Source organism: Rhinopithecus bieti, unplaced genomic scaffold, assembly GCF_001698545.2.
Source record: "Rhinopithecus bieti isolate Rb0 unplaced genomic scaffold, ASM169854v2 scaffold_36004, whole genome shotgun sequence".
Lineage (NCBI taxonomy): Eukaryota > Metazoa > Chordata > Mammalia > Primates > Cercopithecidae > Rhinopithecus > Rhinopithecus bieti.
The window spans coordinates 1,487,443-1,514,066 of NW_016815976.1; the positions used below are offsets into that span (position 1 = coordinate 1,487,443).

Below are 26,624 nucleotides of genomic sequence, written 5' to 3' on the forward strand. Positions count from 1 at the left end.
CCTTGGGGCGCGAAAGGTTCGTGAGGTGTAGTCGCGGCAACCAGAAGGTGGGCTTGTGGCACGCGGCGCGCGCGAGGGTGACTTGAAAGGGTCTTTACGAACCCTAAGGAAAAGCAGTCTGGTAGTAAGTCCATTTCAAGACCTTTTAAAGTGAGACCTGCATATGTTGAAAGAGTTTTAGAGAGTGAAGCTGGGTTCTTAGAAGCTGGAATGTCCTAGCAGAATGTAGAAGTGCGAAAAATTCGGCAAAGTACTCTAAAGTGAGTGGAATTTACAGTCGGTTTATTCAGTGAGTGCATATGAAGCAGCTTCGAGGTGCTTCGTCCTGGGCGTCTCATACTGAGCAGAGCAATGAGAGCCCCTGCCTGCTCATTGTTGGTAGACCCCGCGTTGACAGTAGTATTGCTGGATTACGCCTTGAGGGGTTTCTGAGTGTCAGTCGCCATATTTACATTGGTTATCTCGTTGAGTCCCCGCAACGCCCTGTGAAATGGGCACCATTAGCTTCATTTGACAGCCAAGGAGACAAATTTGGTTGTTAATTTAGCGCTTTTTGTAATAATATCTCGTGGTTGTAAAGTGCGTTTCTTAATTTTTGTTCTTGAAGTAACTGAAGTACGTGGTAGTGTCAGTTCTCTAATATACAGAGGAAGAAAAGGTTCAAGAGAGGTGAAGTTGTTTTCTTTATAAAGGATGCTCTGCTGGTAAAAGACAAAGAGCTAAGGACTCCAAAATCCAAGGTGTATTTTTAATTTTCTCCTTCTAGAATATTTACGTAAAACGTAGCTCTTGCGTCAGGACCTCTGCACTTAATGTTTCCTTTGCTTGGAAAGCCCCTTCTTCAGACATTTATAGATTCGATTCCTTGTATCTTTCAATCTACCTCCTCACAGGACCATTCCTTTAATCTCCAATATAAGAAGATCCCCACATCCTGGCTCCCTATCTTCCACCTGCTTTATTTTTTCCATAACACAGTAACAATCCATATATTGTGTAATCACTCATTTGTTTGTTTGCCAGTGCACCCACCACTAGAATTTGAACATTCTAAGAACAAGTATTTTTGTCTCTGCTTTGCTGATGTGTATCCTCAGCAACCGGAACTGCCTGACATACAGGTGCTCAGTAAATATTTTTGAATGAACGGATGAAATAATTCCTCCTGTTAACATTCATCATAATTTCAGAGTACTCTGTCTTCACTTGATAGGAACTTTGATTTTGCTGTTCCATACCCTTACCACTTAGGAAAGATGAAAAGTAGATCCTTGAGCGGTCCTGTGTTCTAGGAATGAAATAGAGCTTTTGCATGGTTACAAGGAATTCTTGTTTATTTTTTATGTACATTTACAAATAAGGATTTTTCTTAAGTTGGTAATGGGTTGTGTGAAAATAATTACTGTAGGCTCATTATAGCATTTGTTTGTTGCTTGACAAACTGCTAACCTCCCTGCTTGTGTAAGTTTGCATAGTAACACAGTTGGAACAAATCCAGCTCTTTCAACGTTGAGCCCAGCTTTTGTAGGTCACCATCCGCCTTAGCTAAGGAATACCTTGGGAGTTTTCTTGCAGTTTTTAAGAACAGTAATCAGGAATATATCACAGACACTTGGAGGTTATCTAGATAGACTTTGATGATTTGTTTTATAGCATCCAATAAAAGTGGTTACTTTCTACTTAAAGATCTACAGTGATAGCTGCCTTTCTCATCATATTGCCCACAGCTGATCCTTTCTGTGAGTCACCAGGCTGGTGAGGAAGAATCTCTGGCAACAGTGTATCTATTAATATATAGCTTCTGTGTTTATCAGGTAAGTTTGGATACTTTCTGGAGTAATGTATTCACAGCCTGCCATGAAAATTATTGCAACCTGCTAAGTAACAACTGACCCATAATGAGACAGTCTGCAAAGGTGTTGTGAAATTATTGTTTCCTAACCCCTGGACTAGTTCTATGCACCAGCATGCTATGATTATCTCCTCAGCCTCATATAATCTTCTATAATTGCCCCCACCTTCATTATTTATAAAACATTGTATCATTTAGTCATACATTCTATAAAGATGTATGTATTAAACATTTGTAAGATGTAATCTGCCCTCAAGAGCCTAGAATCTGGCTGGGCTTTTAAAGTATACACAAAAAGCTGGAGGATGATGGCTGACAACATAAAAATGGTTTTTATTGAATGCTTATTCTGTACCAGGCACTTTCCATGAATTACCTTATCCTCATAAAAACCCTATGAGCAAGTGTGCCGCAGTCTTACTATCCTCATTTTTATAGCTGAGAAAATTGAGACTTAGAGAAATGATTTACTTAAGATCACACTGCTAGTAAATGAACTCCAAACTGTTTGATGTTAGTATTCTCAATAATTCTGTATGTTATCTTGAGATTATGTAATTAAAATGTATGCCGATTATGAGGATAAGAAAGGAAAGAGCACCATGAGCTGGAATAGTATAGACAGCATTTTGAAGCACTGAGGTGGACCTTGAAAAATGGGCTGATTTGGAAGTCTTTTTGTGATTGGGTGTATCAGGTGGCAGGAGAGTGTGGTGTGGAGTGTTCTAAGTGAGGGAAGCAACTACATAGAAATGTGTGCATGTGAGTACATCTGGTGTGAGCCATAGTGGAAAGGAAGCATTGGGAAGAATGTTTTCTCCTAATTTTCCTTAATTTTGAAGATTTCATTTCTGATGCCAGATACTTTGAAAATGGGGGTTTGATAGTAACAAAGGAAATTATTGGAGGAGGTAAGACTGTTGAGTAGAGAATAGAAATGAAGACAGAAAAGGAAGGCTTGAGGATGGAAAAGGAAGGACAAGCTTTGAAGAGTAAGAAATAAAAAAATTGCAAAATCCTGACTGTTTCAAATACTCCAAGTTATTAACAGTAAATTCTGTTATAGTTTATATAAAGGCCATCTTTTAGACCCCTTTGAGTTTACTCTGGGTAGACAAGTACTAAAAAAATAAAGAGCTCATGACTGACATAGTTAGTTTTTCTTCCTATTTCAGGAAATCCTGGATAAAATTTGGTAAAGTGGGTCCAATTGCCTGTATACTTTACTTTGAAATAAAATCATCAGAAATTTACCTTGTTCCATAATTGTAGTCTGTTCATTTTATTATGGTAAAATATTCTGTACTCAAAATATATCTGAAATGCTTTAAATTGGCCCTTGATGGATATTGAGTAGAGAGAATTTATAAGCAGATTCTTCTTTAGAGCTTTTGTTAGTGAACCAGGTATCAATTTAGGTTCAATCAGATAAAATGCTGCAATAGAGAAATCATTCTCACAGTTGATGTTTATGTTCTAGACATTCTCTGTAGAAATAACATCTTGCTGATAAAACTATGTTCAATCCTAGAGATTGCCAGTGAGAATTTGCATGTGCCTCTTCCTTCCTTGGAAAAACAAAAACCTCAGTAGTTGTAAAATGCACTTGAGAAAACATTAGAAATTTTAAGTTGAAAGCACGCATGATGATTCTTAGGAAGTCATTTGTTTGTTGTATTATAGTGGGAGAGGGAAGGCTTCCCTTCTCTTTGAACCTTTGTGGAAATAACTGACAATAAACAAATTAATAAGAGAAAAAGGGATATGATATGGTTTGGCTCTGTGTCCGCACCCAAATCTCACCTTGCATTGTAATAATCCCTATGTGTCAAGGGTGAGACCAAGTATAGATAATTGAATCATGGGAGTGGTTCCCCTTATACTGTCCTCGTGATAGTGAGTTCTCAAGAGATCTGATGGTTTTATAAGGGGTTTCCCCCTTGGCTTGTGCACTCGTCCTCTTTGCTGCTGCCCTGTCAAGAAGTGCCTTCCACCATGATTGTAAGTTTCCTGAGGCCTCCCCAGCCATGCTGAACTGTGAGTCAATTAAACCTCTTTTCTTTATAAATTACCCAGGCTTGGGTATGTCTTTATTAGCAGTGTGAGAATGGGCTAATACAGAATACAAATATACTTAATGTGCATAAACACAGGAGCCATATAAAATATGAGACTCAAAGAGGAGCCAGATGGTTGAAGCTTAAATACTCCAGTGGGGAGAGGGAAATGGTGAAGGGGGTACTGTAGGCAAGTTTTAGAGAGATAATACATGACTTTAGGGAAGATGAATGGACCTGGGAGGTAGAAATACTAGCTTGTAAATGATTTTCTTTGTAATTTGAGCCCAACAGGCAGAACAAAATCCCTTCAGGTATGGTTACATGCCTTAGTCTTCTTTCCTGGTAATAAAATTTCAAGGATAGGATGGAAGGCAATTATGTTCTCTTTGGTGGGCCAGGTCTTAAGGCAGATAAAGGAATATTAGGTGTTAAATTTCACCCTGTTCTAGGGGTGGAGAGAAGGGAGTTCAGGAGAGATTAGAATATCCTTGATTCTGGGATTATAGGTGTGCTGTGGCTCACGGCTATAATCCCAGCACTTTGGGAGGCTGAGGTGGGAGATCGCTTGAGGCCAGGAGTTTGAGACCAGACTGGGTGACAAAGCGAGACTCTGATCTCAAAAGAAAAAAAATAGCAAAGTCCTTGATTCTGAGGTAATTTATAAGGCCTTCCTATTATGGTTCGAAGTGTTCAGCATGCCAAAGCACCATTCATTTTGCCATGTTGTTTTTTAAGCCCTAATAGTATACACAGTAAATGTGTATGCACATGTTCCTTAATGTATGATGAGGTTACATCCTGATAAACTTATTGTAAGTCAGAAATGCATTTAATACCTTATAAACCCATTGTAAAGTCAAGAAATTATAACTCAAACTGTTGTAAGTCAGGGACCATCTGTACTTTTTACTTCACAAATTTCAGTAATTTAGAGCTCACACAAATCCTTTGTCTTAAACGGACACTTTTCCAGATGTATGTAATTTATAGAAGGTTTTATTATTATTTTTTCAATCCTGTTTCCCTGATTTTCTGGTGGCTCTCAGTACATTCACTAGTCTCTCTATGACTGTTTAACCCAGGCTTTTCTTGAGGTAGGCATTTTCTCATTCATGGTCTTCAGGCTTGTTTAGTTTTTTTCTCTCTGTTTGTTCCTCTTTGATTCTTATAATCCTGTAATAACTTTATTGGTCCACAATTGAGCAAGCAAATAAGAACCTTCTTAAATGCATACTTGAGTACTGTACGTGATAAGTATTGTAGTCTGCCATTCTCATCTTTTTGTAATGCTCTACAGTTGTATTTATTGAAAACATTCAAGGCTCTTTGCACCAGCCAGTTTTTCATCATCGTTTGCTGTGTGCATCCACTTGAAAACTTGCATATAATTTCCTTTGAAAGAACAAGAGTTGCAGTTTTACTGGATTGCAACTTCTTTGTTTCAGGATCTAATGATGTGTAAAATATTGTTAGAAAATCTGTTGTGGTTTAATGCATTTGGGATACTTAATTTTAAAAAGACCTATACCCTGTATTTATATAAGAACAGTAATATTGTACCTAATTTTTGGAGCACTTCATGTGAATACATTTCTTCTGTGCTAGGGCATCAAGTCTATTTTCTTTCTTTCCTTTCTTTCTTTTTTTTTTTTTTTTTTTGAACATAACTCAAGATTTTTATTGTCTGCATAATAAAAGATGGACACTTTAGAACTGGATCACTTGGCCTTTCTCTTCTTATTCCTCCCAGTTCAAAATGCTTGCATCTTTGAATAGCCAGCATCTCTAGATCTTCAGTTGGGCCAACCGCCTCAAGCCTTAGCACAATCTTCTTTGGTAGTTTAGCCTTTTCCGGAAAACGGCTAGGTTTGCCCACCATAGCCACTCTGCTTCCTGTCATAGCGCCCGCTTCCCCTGGGCATACAGAGAAATCCTTTGGCCCTTCTTGTACTGTGTCACTTTTGTGGGTTGGTGCTTGCCACACTTTTTACAGAAAGGCCGGCGGGTTTTAGGGACCGTTAAACCATGCTTGCAAGAGCGATACGACACGGGAAGAAAGCCTCAAGTCTTGTTTTCAAATCTAATTTTATCTTTCTCTTCAGTATCCCTTTTTAAAATTGATTTTTAATAATGACTTTCTTAAACTGAAAGTTGAGTAATTGTACTGATGGCTTATTCTTACAAACTCCCTGCTGAAATTGGGATTTGAATGTCACTTTTACCATAAGAATAGTAAAAGTTTAGTTAGTTGAATATGCACTTGGGATTTAGCTAATTTTCATAATCATATTTTCATATGTGAAAAAAATGAAGTAACTACTGAGTGTCTTTTCTTTGGGTCTGCTTTTCTTGGACTCTAAAAAAAAAAAGACAAAAACAAATTGTAGGCTATGAAATAGACTGTAAATTAGCTTGAAGTTTTCAATGTATTTCCCAAGTCCAAATGTGTATTAGGTTGTTCATTGGCTTGTTTATATAGTCAAAAATAGCGTTTTAACTAGTGTAATTGTAAGTCTCAATTTTTAGCCAACTTTAAATATTTGCTGCGGGTGTAATTGCTAACAGTAGTTTGAAAAATTGGATAAAGTTATCCTTTTACAGTTTTGTTGTCTGATGAATATTTGTTTGATGTGAAATAGAAGTAAAACGTGTATGCCTGTATGCCTAAAATTTTGAAGAGAAGTAGTAGAGGGGAAAAGAAATGGATTCATTTTAACTCTAGATGGCAGTTAAACACAACTAACAAAGACCAACTTTTTTGAAGTAAAGAGAAAAATAGTAAAACAGACACACGTTCTGTTTTACTATCTAGTTAATTATATTCTCAAAATGATGTCTCAGATTGTTGTTACTAAATAGACATGTATAAGATGCAATTACATACAAGTGAAATAAATAATGAAAGCCTGTAATTGCAATAATTTTTTTTTCACCTGGTAATATGGCATACACCCAATGCAATGGTTTATATTGCTAGTATTTTATTTTGTCACTTTTGCTAACATTTAGTTCAGTGTAGTTTCATTTTATGTACAATTATTTACCAGTATCAATTCAAACCATATGCCATTAGGAAAACTATTACACATTTACTGTTTTGAAATGTTTAAGTAGAAGCAAAGCTTATTTTCATGAATTGTGTTCCATAAAAGTAGACTCCAAAATCTGCCATAGATATCCATGCATGTACCTTTGAGATCGCATTTTTCTTTCCTTTGCTTTGCAATAAAAATGTATTTTACATCTATTTAATTCACAATTTTAGCTTGCTGGTTTCAGGGGTGCTAAAATTACGTTTCTGATAGTATTTATGAGGGAAAAGAAAAGCTTGTTTGATTATACTTTGTTCTCATCTCCTGGTCTCAGCTCGTTGTGTACTATCATTTCTATAGACTTGTAGAGTGCAACTGTTTCTTGTTTGTGAACACCATACATTGATGTGGTATCTAGCAAATAGTACAAAAATAACTTACAGTATATCTAAGGAGTCTCATCTGACTTGTCAGATAGCTTAAAAAAGGAAGGGATGTGATATGTTTTAAAAATGCTTTATTGTAGATTTTATATGAAATAACATAATCCTTTTGAGAGGACTAGTTGATTTGATTCTCATTTCCTATATATAGCAATTTTTGCTCTGAGTATCTATCTGATTAGTGGATTAGCTCATAGATGGCAGCTGATGCCCTGGGTGAAGGGACTTGCTTGCCACTTTTGTAAACCCTGTGAAGTTGTAAGAAATGTTGCTCTCATGCATAAAGGTGTGGAGGTGCAGGTCACCCTACTGGAAAGTAGGACGTTATTGGACACCTCAGATCTTGGAGTCTAGTGACTTATTGGACACCTCAGATCTAGATTCTAGTGAACATTTACTCCACAATCAACCCCAAAGGCAAATACTTTGGGGTTGGTTGTGGAGTAAATGTTCACTTTGGGGGTTTTTGCCTTTGGGGTTGGTTGTGGAGTAAATGTTCACTAGAATCTCCAAGAGTTCCTGTGCCTTTAGAATTATTTACCTGGACTCCAAACTCTTCATGGCAGTTATTGTTTCCTAATGGGTTCTTCATGGATGCTAGTGGAATATATTTAAGTTGGCAAAAGGATACACACTTTCTTTTCTTTTTAAAGCAACATAAAAGTCCTGTGTTACTCAAAAGTAACATAAAAGAATTTATTTTAGAGAAGCTTCTAGTAGAATTTTATAAGAACAGATAGAGTTGCCCACCTCCAAGATTGTTGCCTTGCAAGAATAAAAGGTGCTGGAGTTGCTGATTTTTTTTTTTTTTTGAGACGGAGCCTTGCACTGTCGCTCAGGCTGGAGTGCAGTGGCGCTATCTCGGCTCACTGCAAGCTCCGCCTCCCGGGTTCACGCCATTCTCCTGCCTCAGCCTCCTGAGTAGCGGGGACTACAGGCGCCCGCCACCTTTCCCGGCTAATTTTTTGGTATTTTTAGTAGAGAGGGGATTTCACCGTGTTAGCCAGGATGGTCTCCATCTCCTGACCTCCTGATCCGCCCTCCTCGGCCTCCCAAAGTGCTGGGATTACAGGCTTGAGCCAACGCGCCCAGCCTGGAGCTGCTGATTTTTGAGGTGAAGACAGAAACCTGGATTTTCATGTGAAAGCATCTTCTCAGTGTTAGCAACTTATTCAAGTAAAAACTACAAAGCAAAAAAGTTAAAACATACCAGCAGACTGAGAGTTTGTAATCTTTAATGTATAGCACTCTCATTTTTTAGCTCATTTAAAAAATTATATTGTAAAATTGATTGCTTAAAATCCTTTAGTTATTGGATACAATCCGGTGATTTTTGAGGTTATACTTCAGTTATTTTAAAATCAGATTTTGGAGTCTTTCTAAAAGACTTATATTTCGTATCCACCATCAGTGTCTTGAGTAATATCTTTGGATATCTGATCCTATCCTTTACATTTTTCTTCCTAATTTCATGATCAAAGAATAACCTTAAATTAAGTTTTGAGAGTATGTTGTTATAGGTACTGTGTGCTACCTACCTGGTGTCCAAACATGCAGGTACTAAAGAAACATGATACCTTCATCTTTAGTTTTCTGTATCCTACATTTTGGCTTCTACAGTCTTCTCTATGGTCTTAGTGATTTTTTAAAAACATAAATCGTAATTTGTAACTCCCCTCCTTAAACCCTATAGTGGCTTTCCATTGTCCTTATAATAAAATACACGCATGGCCTCTAAGGCCCTGCTTGATCAGATCCTGGCTTACTTCTCTCAACTCATTGCTTACAAGGTTCCCCTTTCTTCACTCTTATCTTGTTGATGTACACCAAGCTTAGTCCCATTTCAAAGACTTTTTCACCTGATGTTCCCTTTGCCTGGAATATCTTCCACAGAGCTTTATATATTCTTTGCTAGTTACTTCCCGAGTGAGGCTTTCCTGCCTACCCTGCCAAAATTCCTTTCACCATCATTTTCTGTCTTCTTACCTTGCTTTCTTTATTTAAAGTAATACTTAACCTCTGTCTGATACATATTTGCCTACTTGTTTGTCTTTCCTCTCACTGGCATATACATATATTTCGTGAAGACAGGAACCCTGTCTATCTTGCTAATTGCTGTATCCTCAATACCTAGAAGAGAGCCTAGCCCTATTCAGCTGAACAGAAGTGTAAAATAAATGAATAAATAAAGTCTAGGTAGCCACAGTGACACTGAATGATAGAAGACAGACCTCAAATTGGAAAGGGCTGCAGAAGCAAAACTATGAAGATACTATAAGTATGATGCTGGTACCTCAATGCTGTATGTTTGCCATAGTTACCCATCATGTAACCCATCTCACAATAGCTTTTTTCAGTTTTAGAAATTTGACTTTCTATATGATATAATTAAAACCTGGTATTTTAAACCTGCTTTCTAGAACTACATTCACATAAATGACTTACTAAATTCATAAAGTGTGATTTTTACATGTGGACTACTATAATAATGTGAAATATATTAGAAAGTTATCCTTTCTGAATCAACATAGTGTTGACATTTGAAGGTCACAGTAAATCCTAGGGATATGTTTTAAATGATACAGTCATGCACTGCATAACAAAGTTTCTGTCAGTGAGATTACTTACAAGAAGATGGTCCCATAAGATTATAACACCGTATTTTTACTGTACCTTTTTAATGTTTAGGTATGTTTAGATACACAAACTTACTATTGTGTTACAGTTGTCTACAGTATTCAGTATGGTAACATTTTTTACAGGTTCATAACCCAGAAGCAATAGGCTGTACCATATTGCCTAGGTATATAGTAGGCTGTGCCATCTAGGTTTGTGTAAGTAACTCTGTGATGTTCACATAGTAATGAAATTGCCTAACAGTGAATTTCGCAGAACATATTCCCATCATTAATGTAATGCATGACTATACTTTGAATTGCTATCAGATAACTAAGGATTCTGAGAAATAAGATTAAATAATTATTTGTATGGTATTTGCTTTGCTTTATATATCCTTAGTATGAGTAAGTTCTTGGTAGAGAAGTAATTCACAGTAGACACAGCACAGAAAATATGTTATATAGTTAAAGTATTTTAGCATTGCTGAAATATTTTTTTGAATAGTTTTTGTTATTAGTTTGTTTTGCATGTAAACATTTTATCTATGTGTGTGAGAAAATTCTCTACAAAAAATGATTTAGGGGTATGATGATGGAACATTCACTTATTTCATGTGCCCAAACAATTATTTATCTCTCAAAACTATATAACTTTATGGTTCAGATGAATTTCTGACAGCTGTGAATGCTTTCTAATTCCTTTTAAGATCACCACTTTTTACTGATATTTTAAAATACAGTCTGTTGAGACTACTTACGTGACTTTATGGGAAGGTTTGTGGAAAAAAATGATTTATATAAATTTACTTCTCTGCCAACTTTGCTGCATGTAAATATATCCCTCTCAAATTTCTACCTTCATCGGGTAAGAGTAGTGCACCCTTAAACAAAGTATGTACGGGAAAAGAAAGAAAAAAATCGGTAAACTTCATATCCCAGGCATAATAAAAATAACCCAGTTTATGCTGTGAATAGAACTAGGGAGTTTGACTTTTACAACTGAAATGTGCTGAGGCCTTAGACTTATATTTGCTAGAGAGGCAGTGTGTCGAATAGCCATCTTATCGAATGAGAACATGTAGATTCCAGCTCTAGATTTGCTGCTGACAAAAGTGTTTCATCATTGGTAAGAAAGGCAAAAATTACCTTCTTTCTCTACGTTACAGGATACTTGTGAGGGCCAAATGAGATAATGGATATGAAAGTGCTTTTGGAATTGAAAGACACTATAAAGCGTAAGATTTTCATTTTAGAGTGTCATTAACAGTAAACTAGATCTATTTTCTTAGACCGTATCACACATAGTCTTCTTACTAAGGTGGTATAAAAACCTTATACATTGTTTAACTTAGTATGTGGATCTATATTGTGGACTGGGTTTTCTTTGATAGCAGGACTGTGGTGTATTTTAGTCCTGATTTATTCTGTGAATTTCCAGCCCTTATCTTTTCAAAGATAATATTTTCTCTCATCTTTGTAATAATGTGAGCTGAAAAGACTGATAAGCTCTAAAGTTTACTTAGCAGGTGAATAAAGGTATTTGTACATTGATTTGACATGCAAATAATTTTTTTTTTACAGCAAATCTTGCAATAGTGTTCTTAACTTTTTAAGTATTTTTTATTCAGCTTTGTTAACTAATTTTCCCATGTCTTTTAGACTCAAAATTACTGGGTATTCATTTTTCATCCTGGAACTTACACAAATGAATTCTCAAAAGTCATTGACAAGTAAATAATTTAAACTTAATTTTAAAACGTTTTAAACTCACAGAGCAAAGCTTCCCAGAAGAGTAGAATTAACAGATCTGTTGGATTTTGAGGTCTATTTTGAAAGCACAAAATTATAATACTATTTTATCTCCACATGTATGGAACAGAATTTCATTATTTTTTACCTATTGCTTAAAAGAGAGCTGTACTATTTGTATTTAAATTTCATGTTCTTAGGGACACTTTTAAGTAGAGTGACCGTATTTAAAGCTGTACAAGAAGATTCTGAGCTTTGAGAAGCAGCATTTTCAAGGAAAATGTAAAAAAACTGTACTGACTCAAATGGTCTGTTTTATAGTCTTTATTTTTTTAAAATTTTACTTTAGGTTCTGGGATACATGTGCTGAGTGTGCAGGTTTGTTACATAGGTATACGTGTGCCATGGTGGTTTGCTGCACCTGTCAACACATCATCTAGGTTTTAAGCCCTGCATGCATTAGGTATTTGTCCTAATGCTCTCCCTCCTATTTCCTCCCACCCCCTGACACCCCATTGTGTGATGTTCCCCTCCCTATGTCCATGTGTTCTCATTGTTCAGCTCCCACTTATGAATGAGAACATACGGTGTTTGGTTTTCTGCTCCTGTGTTAGTTTGCTGAGGATGATGGTTTCCAAGGCTTCATCCAATGTCCCTGGCAAAGGACATTAAACTCATGTTTTATGGCTGCGTAGCAGTTTCATGGTGCGTATGTGCCATGTTTTCTTTATCCAGTTATCAATTGAATTGGAATTTGGGGGGTTTGGTTCCAAGTCTTTGCTGTGATTGTAAGATAGTGTGCTGCAATAAGCATTACGTGTGTATGTCTTTATAGTGAATCGATTTATAATGCCTTTGGTCAGTATACCAGTCAATGGGATTGCTGGGTCAAATCGGTATTTCTGGTTCTAGTTTCTTGAGGGAATCGCCACACTGTCTTCCACAGATGGTTGAATTAATTTACACTCCCACCAACAGTGTAAAAGCATTCCTGTTTCTCCGCATCCTCCGAGCATCTGTTGTTTCCAGACTTTCATTTTTTTTGTTTGTTTTTTTTTGAGACGGAGTCTTGCTCTGTCAGCCCAGGGCTGGCAGGTGGCAGTGGCACGATCTTGGCTCACTGCAAGCCCCGGCCTCCCGGGTTCACAGCCTTCTCCTGCCTCCGCCTCCTAAGTAGCTGAAACTATAGGGCAATCCGCCCGTCTTGGTTCCCAAGTGCCTGGGATTACAGGCGTGAGCCACCGCGCCGCGTTTCCGGGTCTCTTAATGATTCGCATTCTAAACGGGGTGAGATGTTCTTATTGTGGTTATTGATTTGCATTTCTTTAGATGACCAGTAACGAGATGAGCTTTTTTTCAATGTTTGTTGGGCCGCATAAATGCGCCTTCTTGAGAAAGTGTCGTTATGTCCTATCCTTTGCCAGTTTTTGACTCGCGGGTTGTTTTTTTCTTGTAACATTTCTTAAGTTCATTGTAGATTCTGGATAGTAAACCTTTGTCAGATGGATAGATTGCCAAAAATTTTCTTTTCATTCTGTAGGTTGCCTGTTCACTTTGATGATGGTTTCTTTTGCCTGTGCAGGAACTCTTGAGTTTAACATTAGACCCCAGTTCGTCAATTGTGGCTTTTGTTGGCCATTGCTTTGGGTGTTTTAGTCATGAAGTCTTTGCCCCATGCCTATGTCCTAAATGGTGTTGCCTATGTTTCTTCTTAGGGTTTTTATAGTTTTAGGTTTTAAGTCTTTAATCCATCTTGAGTTTGTTTTTTTGTGTAAGGTGTAAGGAAGGGATCCAGTTTCTGTTTCTGCATATGGCAGCCAGTTTCCCAGCCACCTTTATTTAAATACGGGAATCCTTTCCCCATTGCTTGTTTTGTCACGTTTTCTTGTCAAAGACCAAACGGTTGTAGATGTGTGGGTGTTATTTCTGAGGCCTCTGTTTCTGTTTCATTTGTTCGATATACTGTTTTGGTACCAGTACCCTGCTGTTTTGGTTAGCTGCTCGCCTTGTAGTATAGTTTGGAAGTCAGGTAGCACAATGTTCCAGCCTTTGTTCTTCTGCTAGATTGTCTGGCTATACAGGCTCTTTTTTGGTTCCATATGAAATTTAAAGTAGTTTCTTCTAGTCTCTGTGAAGAAAGTCAGTGGTAGCTTGATGGGAATAACATTGAATCTATAAATTACTCTGGGCACTATGGCCATTTTCACAATACTGATTCTTCCTATCCATGAGCATGAAATTTTTTTTTTTCCATTTGTGTCCTCTCTTATTTCCTTGAGCAGTGGTTTCTAGTTCTCCTTGAAGAGGTCCTTCACATCCCTTGTAAGTTGTATTCCTAGGTATTTTATTTTCTTTGTAACAATTGGGAATGGGAATTCACTCATGATTTGGCTCTCTGCTTGTCTGTTATTGGTGTATAGGAATGCTTGTGATTTTTGCACATTGTGAGACTTTGCTGAAGTTATTTATAGTCTTTCTTTGACAATAACATTATTGATATATCTTCCTTGGTTGTCACCTTCAGGCAAAGTCAAGTCCAAACTCTTTAGGTTGATATTTAAGGCCTTCGATGGTATAAACTTTCTCTTGCTTTTCCAACTTCATCTTATTTATTAAGACAAAAAGTTTTGTTTATGCAAGTCTTTCTCCAACATTCAAATGAATAGAATGTCCTTCATTACCTGTTTTTTCACTCAAGATTTATCTGTTTTCTAAGGTCCAGCTGAAGTATCACATCCTTCTTGAAGCTTTACCTCTGAACTCCTGTGGCACTCATCTATGTTAATAATACTAATCTATTTGTAATTTATGTAATACTAATCTATTTGGAACCTAATGATAAATTGTCATGTAGTGTTATTTAACTTTTCAGGTCTGTATATATTTTATGTTATTTATTTTTGAGACAGAGTCTCGATCTGTCACCCAGGCTGGAGTGCGGTGGTGTGATCTCTGTTCATTGCAACCTTCACCTCCTGGGTTCAAGCAAGTCTGATGCCTCAGCCTCCCAAGTAGCTGGGACTACAGGTGTGTGCCACCACACCTGGCTAATTTTTGTATTTTTAGTAGAGATGGGGTTTTGCCATGTTGGCCAGGGTGGTTTCGAATTCCTGGCCTCAAGTAATCTACTCACCTCAGCCTCCCAAAGTGCTGGGATTACAGGCATGAGCCACCACGCCCACCCCAGGTCTGTATACACTTTGTGTGTGTGTGTGTGTGTGTGTGTGTGTGTGTGTATGTGTATGTGTGTATGTTTGTATAGAGACTACATATTATTTAACATTGTTCCTGTCTTCTACAGGGCTTGGAATATGTAGAGATAGGTATATAAAATATGTTCAATAAATGTTAACATGGTTGTAATAGTTACCTTCCCAACTATTGTAGTTCTTGGTTGGAAGACTGCTTTAACATTGAAAGATGGGGTGACCCCAATCCGTTCCTAGAAACTAAGGCATGGACTCTTAGCATAAGATTTCTGTCTCTGAAGAACAGTACTCTTATTTTAGAAAAACTTTGATAAAAGTGTTTACAAGATTATTTCGGAAAGTGAACAATATTTACTCAGAAAGTGAACAATATTTACTTATTATACATTCTCTTTATATAGGTCTCAATTATTGAAGGCCCTCACCTCACATAGTCATAATTGGGAAGTCACCTTCCCTGTCAACTTATAATGTTAAAAGAATACCACCCCATCCCAAGGCTTTTTGGGAGTGTTGGGCATTTTGTCTTTAGTAGTGGTTTCATATCTCATGTCCTTATTCACCCATCACCTTTTGTTTCTCAGAGACAACTCCTGCATAACAAGATGAAGAATAGACTTGGGATAATTTGTCATACCAGGAGTATAAAACCAAGTGGTTCATCTTACTAAAAACAGTTACAGGTTAACAAGTCAGAAATAGTTTCAAGGAGAAGGTCATCATCTGAGCATTGGAGTGAAGGGGATAGCATTTCAAGTGAGGGGTGTGACAGGTAAACATCTCAGTATAGGAATGAAACTGTATGTGAATCAACGAATAGATTGGACTTGGCTAGAAAATGAGTGTGAGTTGAAGAAAGGAGGAAATGCAAAGTTGTATAAATGGTAGTAGTAAAGAGAGGAATGATGATATTGAACTATTGAATGCTCTAAGCAGGATTGACACGATTAAATTAGTTTTTAAGGGAGATTAATTAACAGAACTTTATATTTGCATTTAAAAAATGTTTTTCAAATACATCCATTAAACATATTGGCTTTTATCCCTTTTGCTCGATATCTCATGTGGCTTACACATAGCCTGCATGATGCAAACTCCACAATGTACTTTAGTTTCTTCACTCTCTGCCAAAGTGTTTTTTGAAGCACACTGGTTATTCCCTAAAGTGGCTTTAGTCTTGTCTTTTTTATTTGTTTTCCTGCTTCCATAATGTAGATTTGAATCTGAGTGTTTGTTTCTGTCTTCATTTGAGCTTTATTAACAAAACAACATAAGCATTCCTTCTGCTAATTCTAGCTCAGTACATAGGGATTGTGCTGATTGCCCAAGCTTTATCCTAAATAAATACCTTAATGACAACTAATTAGGCTATCATTAAACCATATTTGTGGAACATCACCTTGAGTACAAAAGTATATCTACTCAAGTATTGACTTTCATTTGGAAAACAAAAATAGTCTGTAAGAATATGGCTGTAAATAGAAAACATTTTTACCTGTTCACACAAATCATTTGGAAGAATAACCTCCTATTCACTGGGTATAGTATTCTGAGTTGACAGAATTTAACACAAATATGTCGCTCTGTTGTCTTCTGGCATGCATGCTTTATGACAAGAAGATAAGTTCTTATTTACTTTTAGATAATGTGTTTTTTAAACTCTGGCTGCCTTCAAGATTTTTTTTGTCTTTGGTTTTTACAGTGTGAATATAATATGCCTAGATGTGATTTTTTTAGGGGGTAGGAGGGGTAGTCATCCTGCTTGGTGTTCTCTAATATCCTTGGATCTGTGGCTTGATGTCACGAATACAGGAAAACCTAAGTCATCATTTCCTCAAGTATTTCTTCTGCCTTCTTATCTCTTTCTTCTCCAGTTATACAATATGTACATCATTTGATATTATTCCACAGTGTTTGGATTCTTTACACTGTTTTCATTATTTTCCTCTCTTTTTTTATTTTGGGTTATACATATTGACCTGTCTTCAAGTTCACTGATTCTAATAAGTGTATTACATTGTGGTTTCGTTTTGCATTTACTTAATGACTAAAGATATTGAGTATATTTTTATGTGCTACCTGCCAGCTGTGTATCTTTGATGAAGTATCTGTTCAGCTATTTTTCCTGTGTTAAAAAATTGGGTTGTTTCCTCTTATTACATGGCAGGAACTAAAGATAAGTCAAGGAAGACAGCTAGATTTTTGGTTTGATTACCTGAGTAGATGTTACTACTGTTTTTTTTTTTTTTTTTTTTTTGAGGCGGAGTCTCCCTCTGTCTGCCCGGACTGGGAGTGCCAGTGGCCGGATCTCAGCTCACTGCAAGCTCCGCCTCCCCGGGTTTACGCCATTCTCCTGCCTCAGCCTCCCGAGTACAGGCGCCCGCCACCTCGCCCAGCTAGTTTTGTATTTTTTAGTAGAGACGGGGTTTCACCGTGTTAGCCAGGATGGTCTCGATCTCCTGACCTTGTGATCCGCCCGTCTCGGCCTCCCAAAGTGCTGGGATTACAGGCTTGAGCCACCGCGCCCGGCCGATGTTACTACTGTTAGAAGACTAGGGGAAGAACAGGTTAGGGGCAAAATTCCAGTTCTGCTTTTGTTATGTTAAGTTTGGGATGCTGATTAGATATACAAATGGAGATGATAAATGTTCAGCTGGATGTAAATCTGGAGTTCAGGGCATAGGTTTGGACAAGATATATACTTTGGGAGTCATTGGCATATAGAAAGTACATAATTCCATGGATCTGGATGGAATTACCTTAAGGTCTACTTCAACAGAAGCTTGGGGCATGCCAGCATTTAGATGTAAATCCAATAATAATGGAGATTTCTAAAGTAGCAAATATTGAGGTAGTGAAAAATCCCATCAAACTTTTTGAGTAATTTTCACTCTGCAAAAGCACCTAAGGGAGTTGCATTTTTTGGACCCCAGGTTGTTCTTAGCATGTTCCTAACCAGTAAGATAAGAGAAACATTAGAGAAACATTACAAGAAAATCTCAGAAAAGTACTGCTAACCATGTTGTAATGTTCTGACACAAAATCCAGTTCACATATTCTTAAGCAATGTGTCTTAAGCAAAAGTTATCTTAATAACAAATATTAATGATAAATTCTGTTTAAGTTCTCATGATTGTCCATCTTTCTATGGAAAATGTTTCATATCTAATAATCTATTATAAGAGCCAATCCCATATAGCTATTTTTAAGTGGTCAATTTTGAAACATTGTCAGGATTCCTGAGTCATGAAAATGTTAAATATTGGCATATATTTTTAAATCTACTGTTTAAACACCAAGTGTTATAAGAAAAATAATCATAACTTATTTAATAAGTCAATAGTGTTGACACAGGGAACAGATAATATTATTTATATAGTGAGATACTTTCACCATATAAATACCAAAACATGAAGTGCCTGTAATTTATGGCCACTTCTTCATAATACAATAATGAATGGCTAATGAGGCCAGGTAAGGCTAGGTTAAGGGATGATGATGGTTGTGATAATGACAGTGATCTACTGAAAGTAGCGAGAGAGGAGATAAAAATTGGCTGAGGAGAAAGGAATTATCATTGTTTGTATTGGCTTATAGAGTTTTGGGGCAGAGAGAGAGCACTGCTGCTAGTGAAGAAAATAGCATTCACCATTTTCATAGTATTGTGCAGTGTTCTGTGCCTGGTCCTTGACATTAACAAATATTATTAAGCCTTCTGTTGCACTTTTCTGAAATTATGGAGCTTTTTTCTTTTTTTGANAAAACAACTTTCCTAGAAGGCACAGAGTGACTTAAATGGTTAGAAGAGAAATATTCAAGCTTTGGGGCATCATGTATATTTATCCATTCCCTGCTTCTGCCACTCTTGTTTCTGGACAGTAGGATGTATGTGTTGCTTTCACTACCTACCTTCAGCCCCATTCACCTCTCTTGGATCTTACTTGGCTTTGTTTTTTTTTTGTTTTGAGACAGAGTCTCGCTTTGTCACCAGGGCTGGAGTGCAGTGGCATGATCTTGGCTCACTGCAAACTCCTCCTTCCAGGTTCAAGTGTCTCCTGCCTCAGCCTCCTGAGTAGCTGGGATTACAGGTGTGTGCCACCACGTCCAGCTAATTTTTGTATTTTTAGTAGAGACAGAGTTTCACCATGTTGGCCACGCTGGTCTCAAACTCCTGACCTCAAATGATCTGCCCACCTCGGCCTCCCAAAGTGCTGGGATTACAGGCGTGAGCCACCACGCCCGGCCTTTATTTGACTTTGTGAATTTCTTCATTAGTGACAGAAATTTCTCAGTATTTCTATTTAACTGGGCAAGCTTAGGTAGGTTGACTCATTATTGATAAAAGGTCTGCCAAGCAATTAAATAAAGCAGGGTTATGTGATACTTAAAATGGCTAGTATTAATTGAGTACTTACTATCTACTATCCCAAGATCTTTGCATGCATCATCTCATTTACTCCTCAGAGCAGTCTATGAGGTAAACATTAGTTTCTGTATTTTAGATGAAGAAAATGGCACTTAGGAAAGTGAAGTAACTTGCCTCATAAAACCGTAAGTGGCAGAACTGACTGGCACCCTTGGCTTTTTGACCCAGTAGTCCTCATCCTTGAACATTTTTTTACTGTATGGAAAAATGTTTTCTGAGTTCTAGTAACTAATATAGAATAAACAGAATTTTGTCAGCATACTATGTAATAGAGAGTGTCTGGGATTACAGGTTTTACTTGTTTGCTCACATTGGTGCACAATAGTCTTTGTTATTCTTTCCCTAAAAACCGTCTCTACTATAGTGCCAACTAAATATTTTGGAATAAATTGAAGAACTATTTTTTTAAGACTAAATTATCATCTTTGTCTCATCTAACTTGAAATGCCTCTGCCAACAACTTTACATTCTATATAGAGTATAACTAACATGTGGTCTGTAGTAGACATGCAGGAAATGCTTATGGAATGGATCCTAACATAGTGCTAAAGATGTCTCTGGTTTAGAATGCTCTCCTAAGCTTTGCAAGGCCCACTGGATATTGCTACAGAGCCTGCCTTTACACCCTGCGAGTGTAGGGTGTGGGAAAGGGAAAATAGTTTATAGGCCAGTAACTACAAGACAAATGATTTGAAATTACCACAAATATAGATAAAGTTAATTTCTTCAACTTTTGAGCAACATAATTGTTATATTCTGATAAACTGCTGGTGTAATTATCCTTTTCTGCCAAACTTCATAATCACAAAAGCCAATTTTAACTTGCTAGTAACCAACTTCTGGTTCCCATCTTCTAGAGCCTTTATGCGATTTTACTAACATAGGCAGGAATTTAAAGCCATTGTCTTCAATCCTGTCTCTGAATCCAGGCATGGTCAGTAGTGATTTATTTCTAAATCTCAAAGTTCCACAATTAGCTGTCTAAAAATAAGAGTTTTGGACCAGTAGCTTTTTGTACTGTGGTTTATTTCGGCCATTTATAGTAGCATAAATGAAGCTTCCTCGTCTAGGGTTATGTCCTGGGCAGTAAAAACCATGGAGTAGAAAATTGATTTTTTAAAATGATTTTGAATAGTCGTAACTGCAGCTTAATGGAATCATCTTGGGTGAACTTAGAGGTAGTTAGTAATGTGGGAACCCACTGTGCCGCGTGCTGGTTGTCTAGGATTTTCATAATGAAAGACTTAGAGATAGTTCTACTACCACTCTTGGTTGGTGGTTTACTAGCCTGAGATGCAAGATGGTGTCAAAATTCTTATAGGATATCTCAGAGGCAGCTGCTCACAGGATCCAGGCAGGTTAATTAAATGACTGATGATGGCTAGACATAAAGTGATAGGGAGCAATGTAGACTTTGGTGAACTGGAGACCATATATTCCACCTAAATGCGAAAACTGCTGTTCATTTCTATCTTGTTACTGTCATGGGAGAGAGTGAGCCTGTTACAACACCCAAATTTTTTAAAGGAGCTTGAAACCTGAATCTTAATGCAAAAGTTTTCAGTTTTTAAATATTGGTAACTAATACAAGTTTTAAAATTATGAGCCAAATACAGTGTATCTGTGGACTGAATGCAATCTACAGGCCATCAATTTGTGGACCTCTGGTGTATCCTATGATATAGGGTAGTAGTTTCCCTATGGGTATAATTTGAGAGAGACTAGGATTATATCCTAAGACATTTCATTCTTTTGTGCTACAGTCATTCTTCCCCATACTCTTCACACACTGTTTCTTAAATTCCTCATGACTTAGCAAGAGTGAAGTATCAGCTCTTACCTCTATGGTAAGAAAAACTGGGGCTTTGGGTAGGAAGAGTTGAGCACCCAATGTGGAGCCACTAAAAGTTAAGACAGAATGGCAGGCCAAAGCTGCCAAGTTTGGGACTTGTATACCTGTTTGGAAATGTCAAAAGTCCTTGTTAAGTAGAAGCAATTGTACTGATCCTACACATATAGATTTTCCAGAAGTCTTACCAGGATATATCCTTCATCCTACATAGTTAAATATTAAAAGAGCTGTTACAAATCTAGTTGATACACTAGAGAAAACAGTAATTCTGTTCACAACTTAGCAGCAGTCATAAACCAAATAAAGTTTGATTCCTTAGATAAGCAGGTAAAAATGTCATTGTTTACTCTTTAAAGGAAGAACATTGATAAATCAACCTAGCAAAGACCATTCTTTTTGGTTTGCTGCCTGTGTAAAGATGACTACCAATGTTCATTTTACTATCATGAAAACTTGGACCAGAGGGTTGGTGGGTATTAATGTGATCTGTTAAGGGAGACTAGTAACCTGATTTTATTGGATAGAGACTTTTCATAGAAATGCTCAACACTACTGAATACATCAAAAACCATACTTTATTTTATGTATAGCAATACAATTTACATATTAAATAACACTATAATAGAATGATTTGATATAGTTTAAACAGAAGAAAAGGGAAAATTTTCAGGTTACAAAACCCCTCCCCCTGAACAAATGTTTAAAAAAACAAAAAAACAAAAAAACACACTTTTTCCAAATGGGTCAATGTGACGAATGTATTCAGTGACTAATTATGTCTAATTCCTATTGCACAAATGGTCAATGGAATTAAAAAGAAAACCCAACTTTCACAATCACTGCCTCAAAGAAATAACACACGTTGGATTCTTTTGGAATGTAAAGATGGTTTTTGCTACTTCAATACACAGAAAGTTGAATTCACATATCCACCACAAAAAGGAAAAAAAAAAACTATGACAGAGGTGAAACTAGAAAAAAATTAGCTTTATATGAAAATATAAAATTCTATGATTATATACCATAGATACAAAGTTCCCAGAAGATGCTTACCCAAGCAACAAAATATTTACAGTTTTAATGATTTTTAGCTATTTCAAAATGAAGTGAAAGAAACATGAGTCAACATGAAGGCAGAATTCTTTAGAAACAATGGCTGCTTGCTAGTTTCAAATGTCCTAACAAAAAAGGAGTCACTACCCCAAATGTTGGAGAGTTGCGACATTTTATAAAATTGACTGTCTCCTTTTCTGGAGATGTTTATTTCTTAAAACTCAAGATATTTTTCTTGAAATTAATTATCCTCTGTAGAAAATGCTTCCCTTTGCAAATATTTAACAAAATACTAAAACAGTTTAACAGCTAAGACAAAGTAGAGGCCAAATATCATTATTACAATTCCTTCCTATTTGTAGCATGCCTTCTTTCAAGAGATAAGTAAAGCCAGGATTGTGTGTTAAATGGCAACTAAGGGAAAGCGCAAAGGATTAAGTGAAATTAAATCTGTTAAAAAAAAAAAAAAGCAGGCATTTTTCCTTCATATAAAAATTCACTGGCACCATTTGAACATAAACTTTAGAACATAGGAGTTGAAAATGCATTTCCAGTATAACCGTTAAATTCTTAAGACAAAACTACATTTTGATTCTTAAATTATGATGAGTTGGGTTTTTTTTTTTTTAAATTTTGCTTAGAATTAGTAGTATGTATCTTTGGTAAATTGGTATCTATATTTTAATTTTAAATACAGTATATATGCATTTAAGAAAAATTCATAACAAGGCAGTTGTGCTGTGTCATTATAAAATAATTATTTACTGATTTCAATATGTCACTCTGGGCTAAAAACTCCAGCAACCAGAACTTGAACACCATAACCCTTCTTTGGCCTCGCTGGACTCTTCTACTTGAATAGACTAAAACTCTAAAGGCATAAAATTAGGACGACTAATTAGCTAATCTTATTCTTTTGAAATTCAGAAATTAACTTTTTTCATATTAAAGAAGATATCTTGGCTATCGCATGTAAGAAAGAGTTCTCCTGATGGCAAGAACATGTCTTTTCTTTGATGTCCAGCACAGCCATTTGGTCTGATCATTGCAATTTATTTTTATATGATGTGTGCATTTTGCTTACCTAGAGCTAAATTCATGTACACAAACAGCTTATTTTATAAAGTAGCACACATTAATTTGCAATAGCTATTTTCTTTCCCCTGAGTGCAAGTGTTAATAACCTTGTTATGTACGTAAGCAATGTGCTTATGTCTCAAAGAAAACCCTGTCTTTGAAACTCTGCCTCTGGAAAGATGCAAGCTATGTTTTTGCCAATAACACATGAATCGTAATAGTGAGGATCTTGCAGGGATGTCTGCAAGGACATCCCTGTCTCTTGCAGGGATGAGGACCTGCTAAATATAATTGTCCTCATCGAAGTGTGTGTGGACCACTTTGGCAAGATGGGCAAGTAGGAATTGCTTATAATTCAGTGGGTCAGGATATGGAGACTTTGGTTGAAGCTTGCTGGAGACACACAGATTGCTCACAGGGAACTTCTAAACTCTTTCTTTTGTTGTTTCTATCCTGTTTACTAGCTGTTTTATCGTGATTCTGAAACCACTGTAAGAGATAGCCACAAAATTGCATTGGAGGGTCTGCCTTTCCATGAATTGAGACCTCTATAAATAGCACAGGAGGGAATACTTGCTATTTGTCTTTGAACCAATGTTTACTTTTATTAAGAAAAAAATCACTGAGAAAGGGACCATGTACCCTAACTTGAACATTATTTTTGAACATCAAGTCCACTTTGCCATCTACTAAAAAGAGTTAACTCCTATCAATACTCTATACAACTAAAATAACCCACTTAATTGACTAAAAAAGAAGTCTAGCTCATTGCTTTCCTGATTCTCCTCAGCATCTGGCAGTTGTACTGTTCCTGTGTTCAAGCTTTACTTGAACTTTACAGAGCTTCCTATGTCACCTCTGGTGGGAGTGGAGGGGCTGTAAAGGTGTCTTGTCATCTATAGCACATGCAACTTAGCATGCTCTCTTGAACATCTTATCTCAAGACTAGCTTACACAGCTCTTGAAAAGCAGAATATTCCATGTTGTTGAATCTGTGTATTGAGAAGATGAGATAAACCCTGTTAAGTTATGTAGTTTACGAAAACGCCATTGACCCAGCCTTTGCATTCAGATTCTTTAACTTGGCCCATAGCTTCTTTCTCCTTAGCAATTCTGGTCCTCCAGCACCATTCTGACAAACTTTATGAAAGCCAACTCAAGATAAATAGAACCTCAGTGCTGATCATCATTAATGTTTAATGTCTACCCAGATGGCATGACAGCAGCCAGCGTGGCCTTTTTGTTGAAGTTAATTGACATAAAAAGTAAACAAAACCCTATTCTTCTTAACAGGCCCAGTTCTGGTGATGATTTCACTTTTGACAGAAGCTGTCCCTCAAAAGCAAACATGCAATAGAAGAAACAGATCTCAGTAAGTAGCTTATTTTTCTAACGAACACTACTAAAATTTCTTATTAATGCTCCTAATTTTCCCATTATGCACTGCAGGGTGAATATGGCTCCAGAGGCTGCATTAAATAACTTCCTTGAGCTCTAATGATTATTGGTGTCTTTTACTGATGTGTATCTGTTCTTGACACTGAACTATACAAAAGCATACAAAGCCATCTCCCTCTTTTAAAAACTTGAAAATGTGGGTATTATCTTTAATTAAATATTTTAATTCTCTCTCCAAATCAGATTTATCTATGTGTGGGAGTTTAGACAGTCCCAAGACTTTTGCTAATACAGTATTTCCAATTTAATCTTAAGTAGAAGAATGTATATAATTCAGAGATTTATTATAAAACAGTTGGCAAAGAAGGAAAGAAAAGAATAGTAACTATGTAGGTAGTTTTTATTAGATTGCTATACGAGTAATAGGGAATTTTTAGAGGACTAGCTTCAAAATTACACACCTGCAGTAGTTTTCATTCTTCTACCTACTGTGAGGTATGGTATTATAAACTAAGAAGCATTAATGGAGAGTAACTAAAGGGTCTCATAACTGAGTTGTATATAATATTGCCATCTTGCTATTGTTAAAGATAGCCCTGATTTTAGGCTGTAGCTATTTTAGAGAGTCAAAATGGAAATAACACACATTGTCCACATAGCTACTGTGAAAGCTGTAATACAGAGTTATCTTTTATTTTGACACATTTTTTAAAAACTGTGAATATAACTTTGTAACTAATAAGGGATGGTCACATGAAGCAGTTCTTAAGCCTTCTAACTTCTTAAGGGATATCTTTTAACCGGCATAAATGGAACTGTTTCAAGGCCATGACATTAACAGACCTTTTTAGCTCCCAATAGCCTGCTAGTCTGTAAAAGAAAACAATGCTATCCACTCCATTAAAATACAGAAGGCATACAGTATTGAACAGTGCCTAAAAAAAAAAGGAGAGGAGGACTGAAGAAAAGTACAGCATTGCCTGCTAGTAGAATGCAACTGCTTTAGCAATAATAATAATAATAAAAGCAATATACACTGTCATAACAAAGACCTTCACTGTATCGGACTAAAAAAAAGTAGCATGTACGTTGTGATGGAATGTCACATTAGGGTTTGCTGTTGTGTAAGATTATAGGCAGTAACACTGATCATATAGTGCAAACTAGGTAACTTTGCGTTTCCATGTGTGAAATGAACACAGGTGCAAATGCTCAGTAGGATACCAGTAAGACATAAAATGGCAAAAAATAAATATCAAAACTTTTATCAGTGTAAAAAAGTAACTGGGTTATTGTATAACCTAGAGTCTGGCAAAAAAGGCCTCAAAAAAGTTCTCAGTCTTCAGAAGTTTACAAATTAAGTGCCCTTTCAGAATTCCAGTCACACTAGGGACTCCATGCTCTCAGCAGGGTCTGATTCATCTGCAATAAGAACAGCACCATTTTTGTCCACTGTCATGGGACCATTTCCATTTTCTTTAGTGCTGACCAAGCTGAGCATTGCTTTATAGACGAACTGGTATTGTTCCTGAAAAACAAGAGGAAGACAGTTTGAGCCAAAGAACAGCTTAGTCATTTCATGTAAGGTAGAAATACCAATTAAAATGGTAATTGTGAAAAACATACTAGAGAAACAGCAATATCATAAATGTTATAAGAAACTTTAAAAAAATCATTTGAGATCCATTATAGTCAAGACCTATACCTTCTTCATGTTCTTTTGATCTCTGTTAGCTTGGAACCAATTCTCAATGTTGATAGTTCATTAAGATAACCAGAGAATACTATCCTCTAAAGCAGGGCTTCTCAACCTGAGCACTACTGACATTTTGGGCCAGATAATTCTATGGTGTTG

The 26,624-nt window shown here is 36.6% G+C and overlaps 1 protein-coding gene and 1 long non-coding RNA gene across 6 annotated transcripts in view; one reads left to right on the forward strand and one right to left on the reverse strand.

Annotated features, from left to right (window-relative positions):
• The first annotated feature begins 2 nt into the window (after nt 1-2).
• LOC108516647 (uncharacterized) lies at nt 3-24,744 on the forward strand. The gene is made up of 3 exons (XR_001881891.1): nt 3-124; nt 1,728-1,814; nt 24,665-24,744. It is a non-coding gene; the product is annotated as an uncharacterized LOC108516647 (long non-coding RNA).
• PTPRG (protein tyrosine phosphatase receptor type G) overlaps nt 21,799-26,624 on the reverse strand; it is a 747,615-nt gene continuing 742,789 nt past the window's right edge. For 4 of the 5 annotated variants that reach the window (XM_017854227.1, XM_017854230.1, XM_017854229.1 and 1 more), the window contains one exon: nt 21,799-26,297. In XM_017854227.1, the coding sequence (XP_017709716.1) occupies nt 26,151-26,297 (147 nt within the window). In that variant the 3' untranslated portion in view covers nt 21,799-26,150. The remainder of the gene's footprint in view (nt 26,298-26,624) is intronic. The other variant, XM_017854228.1, reaches the window with a different exon arrangement.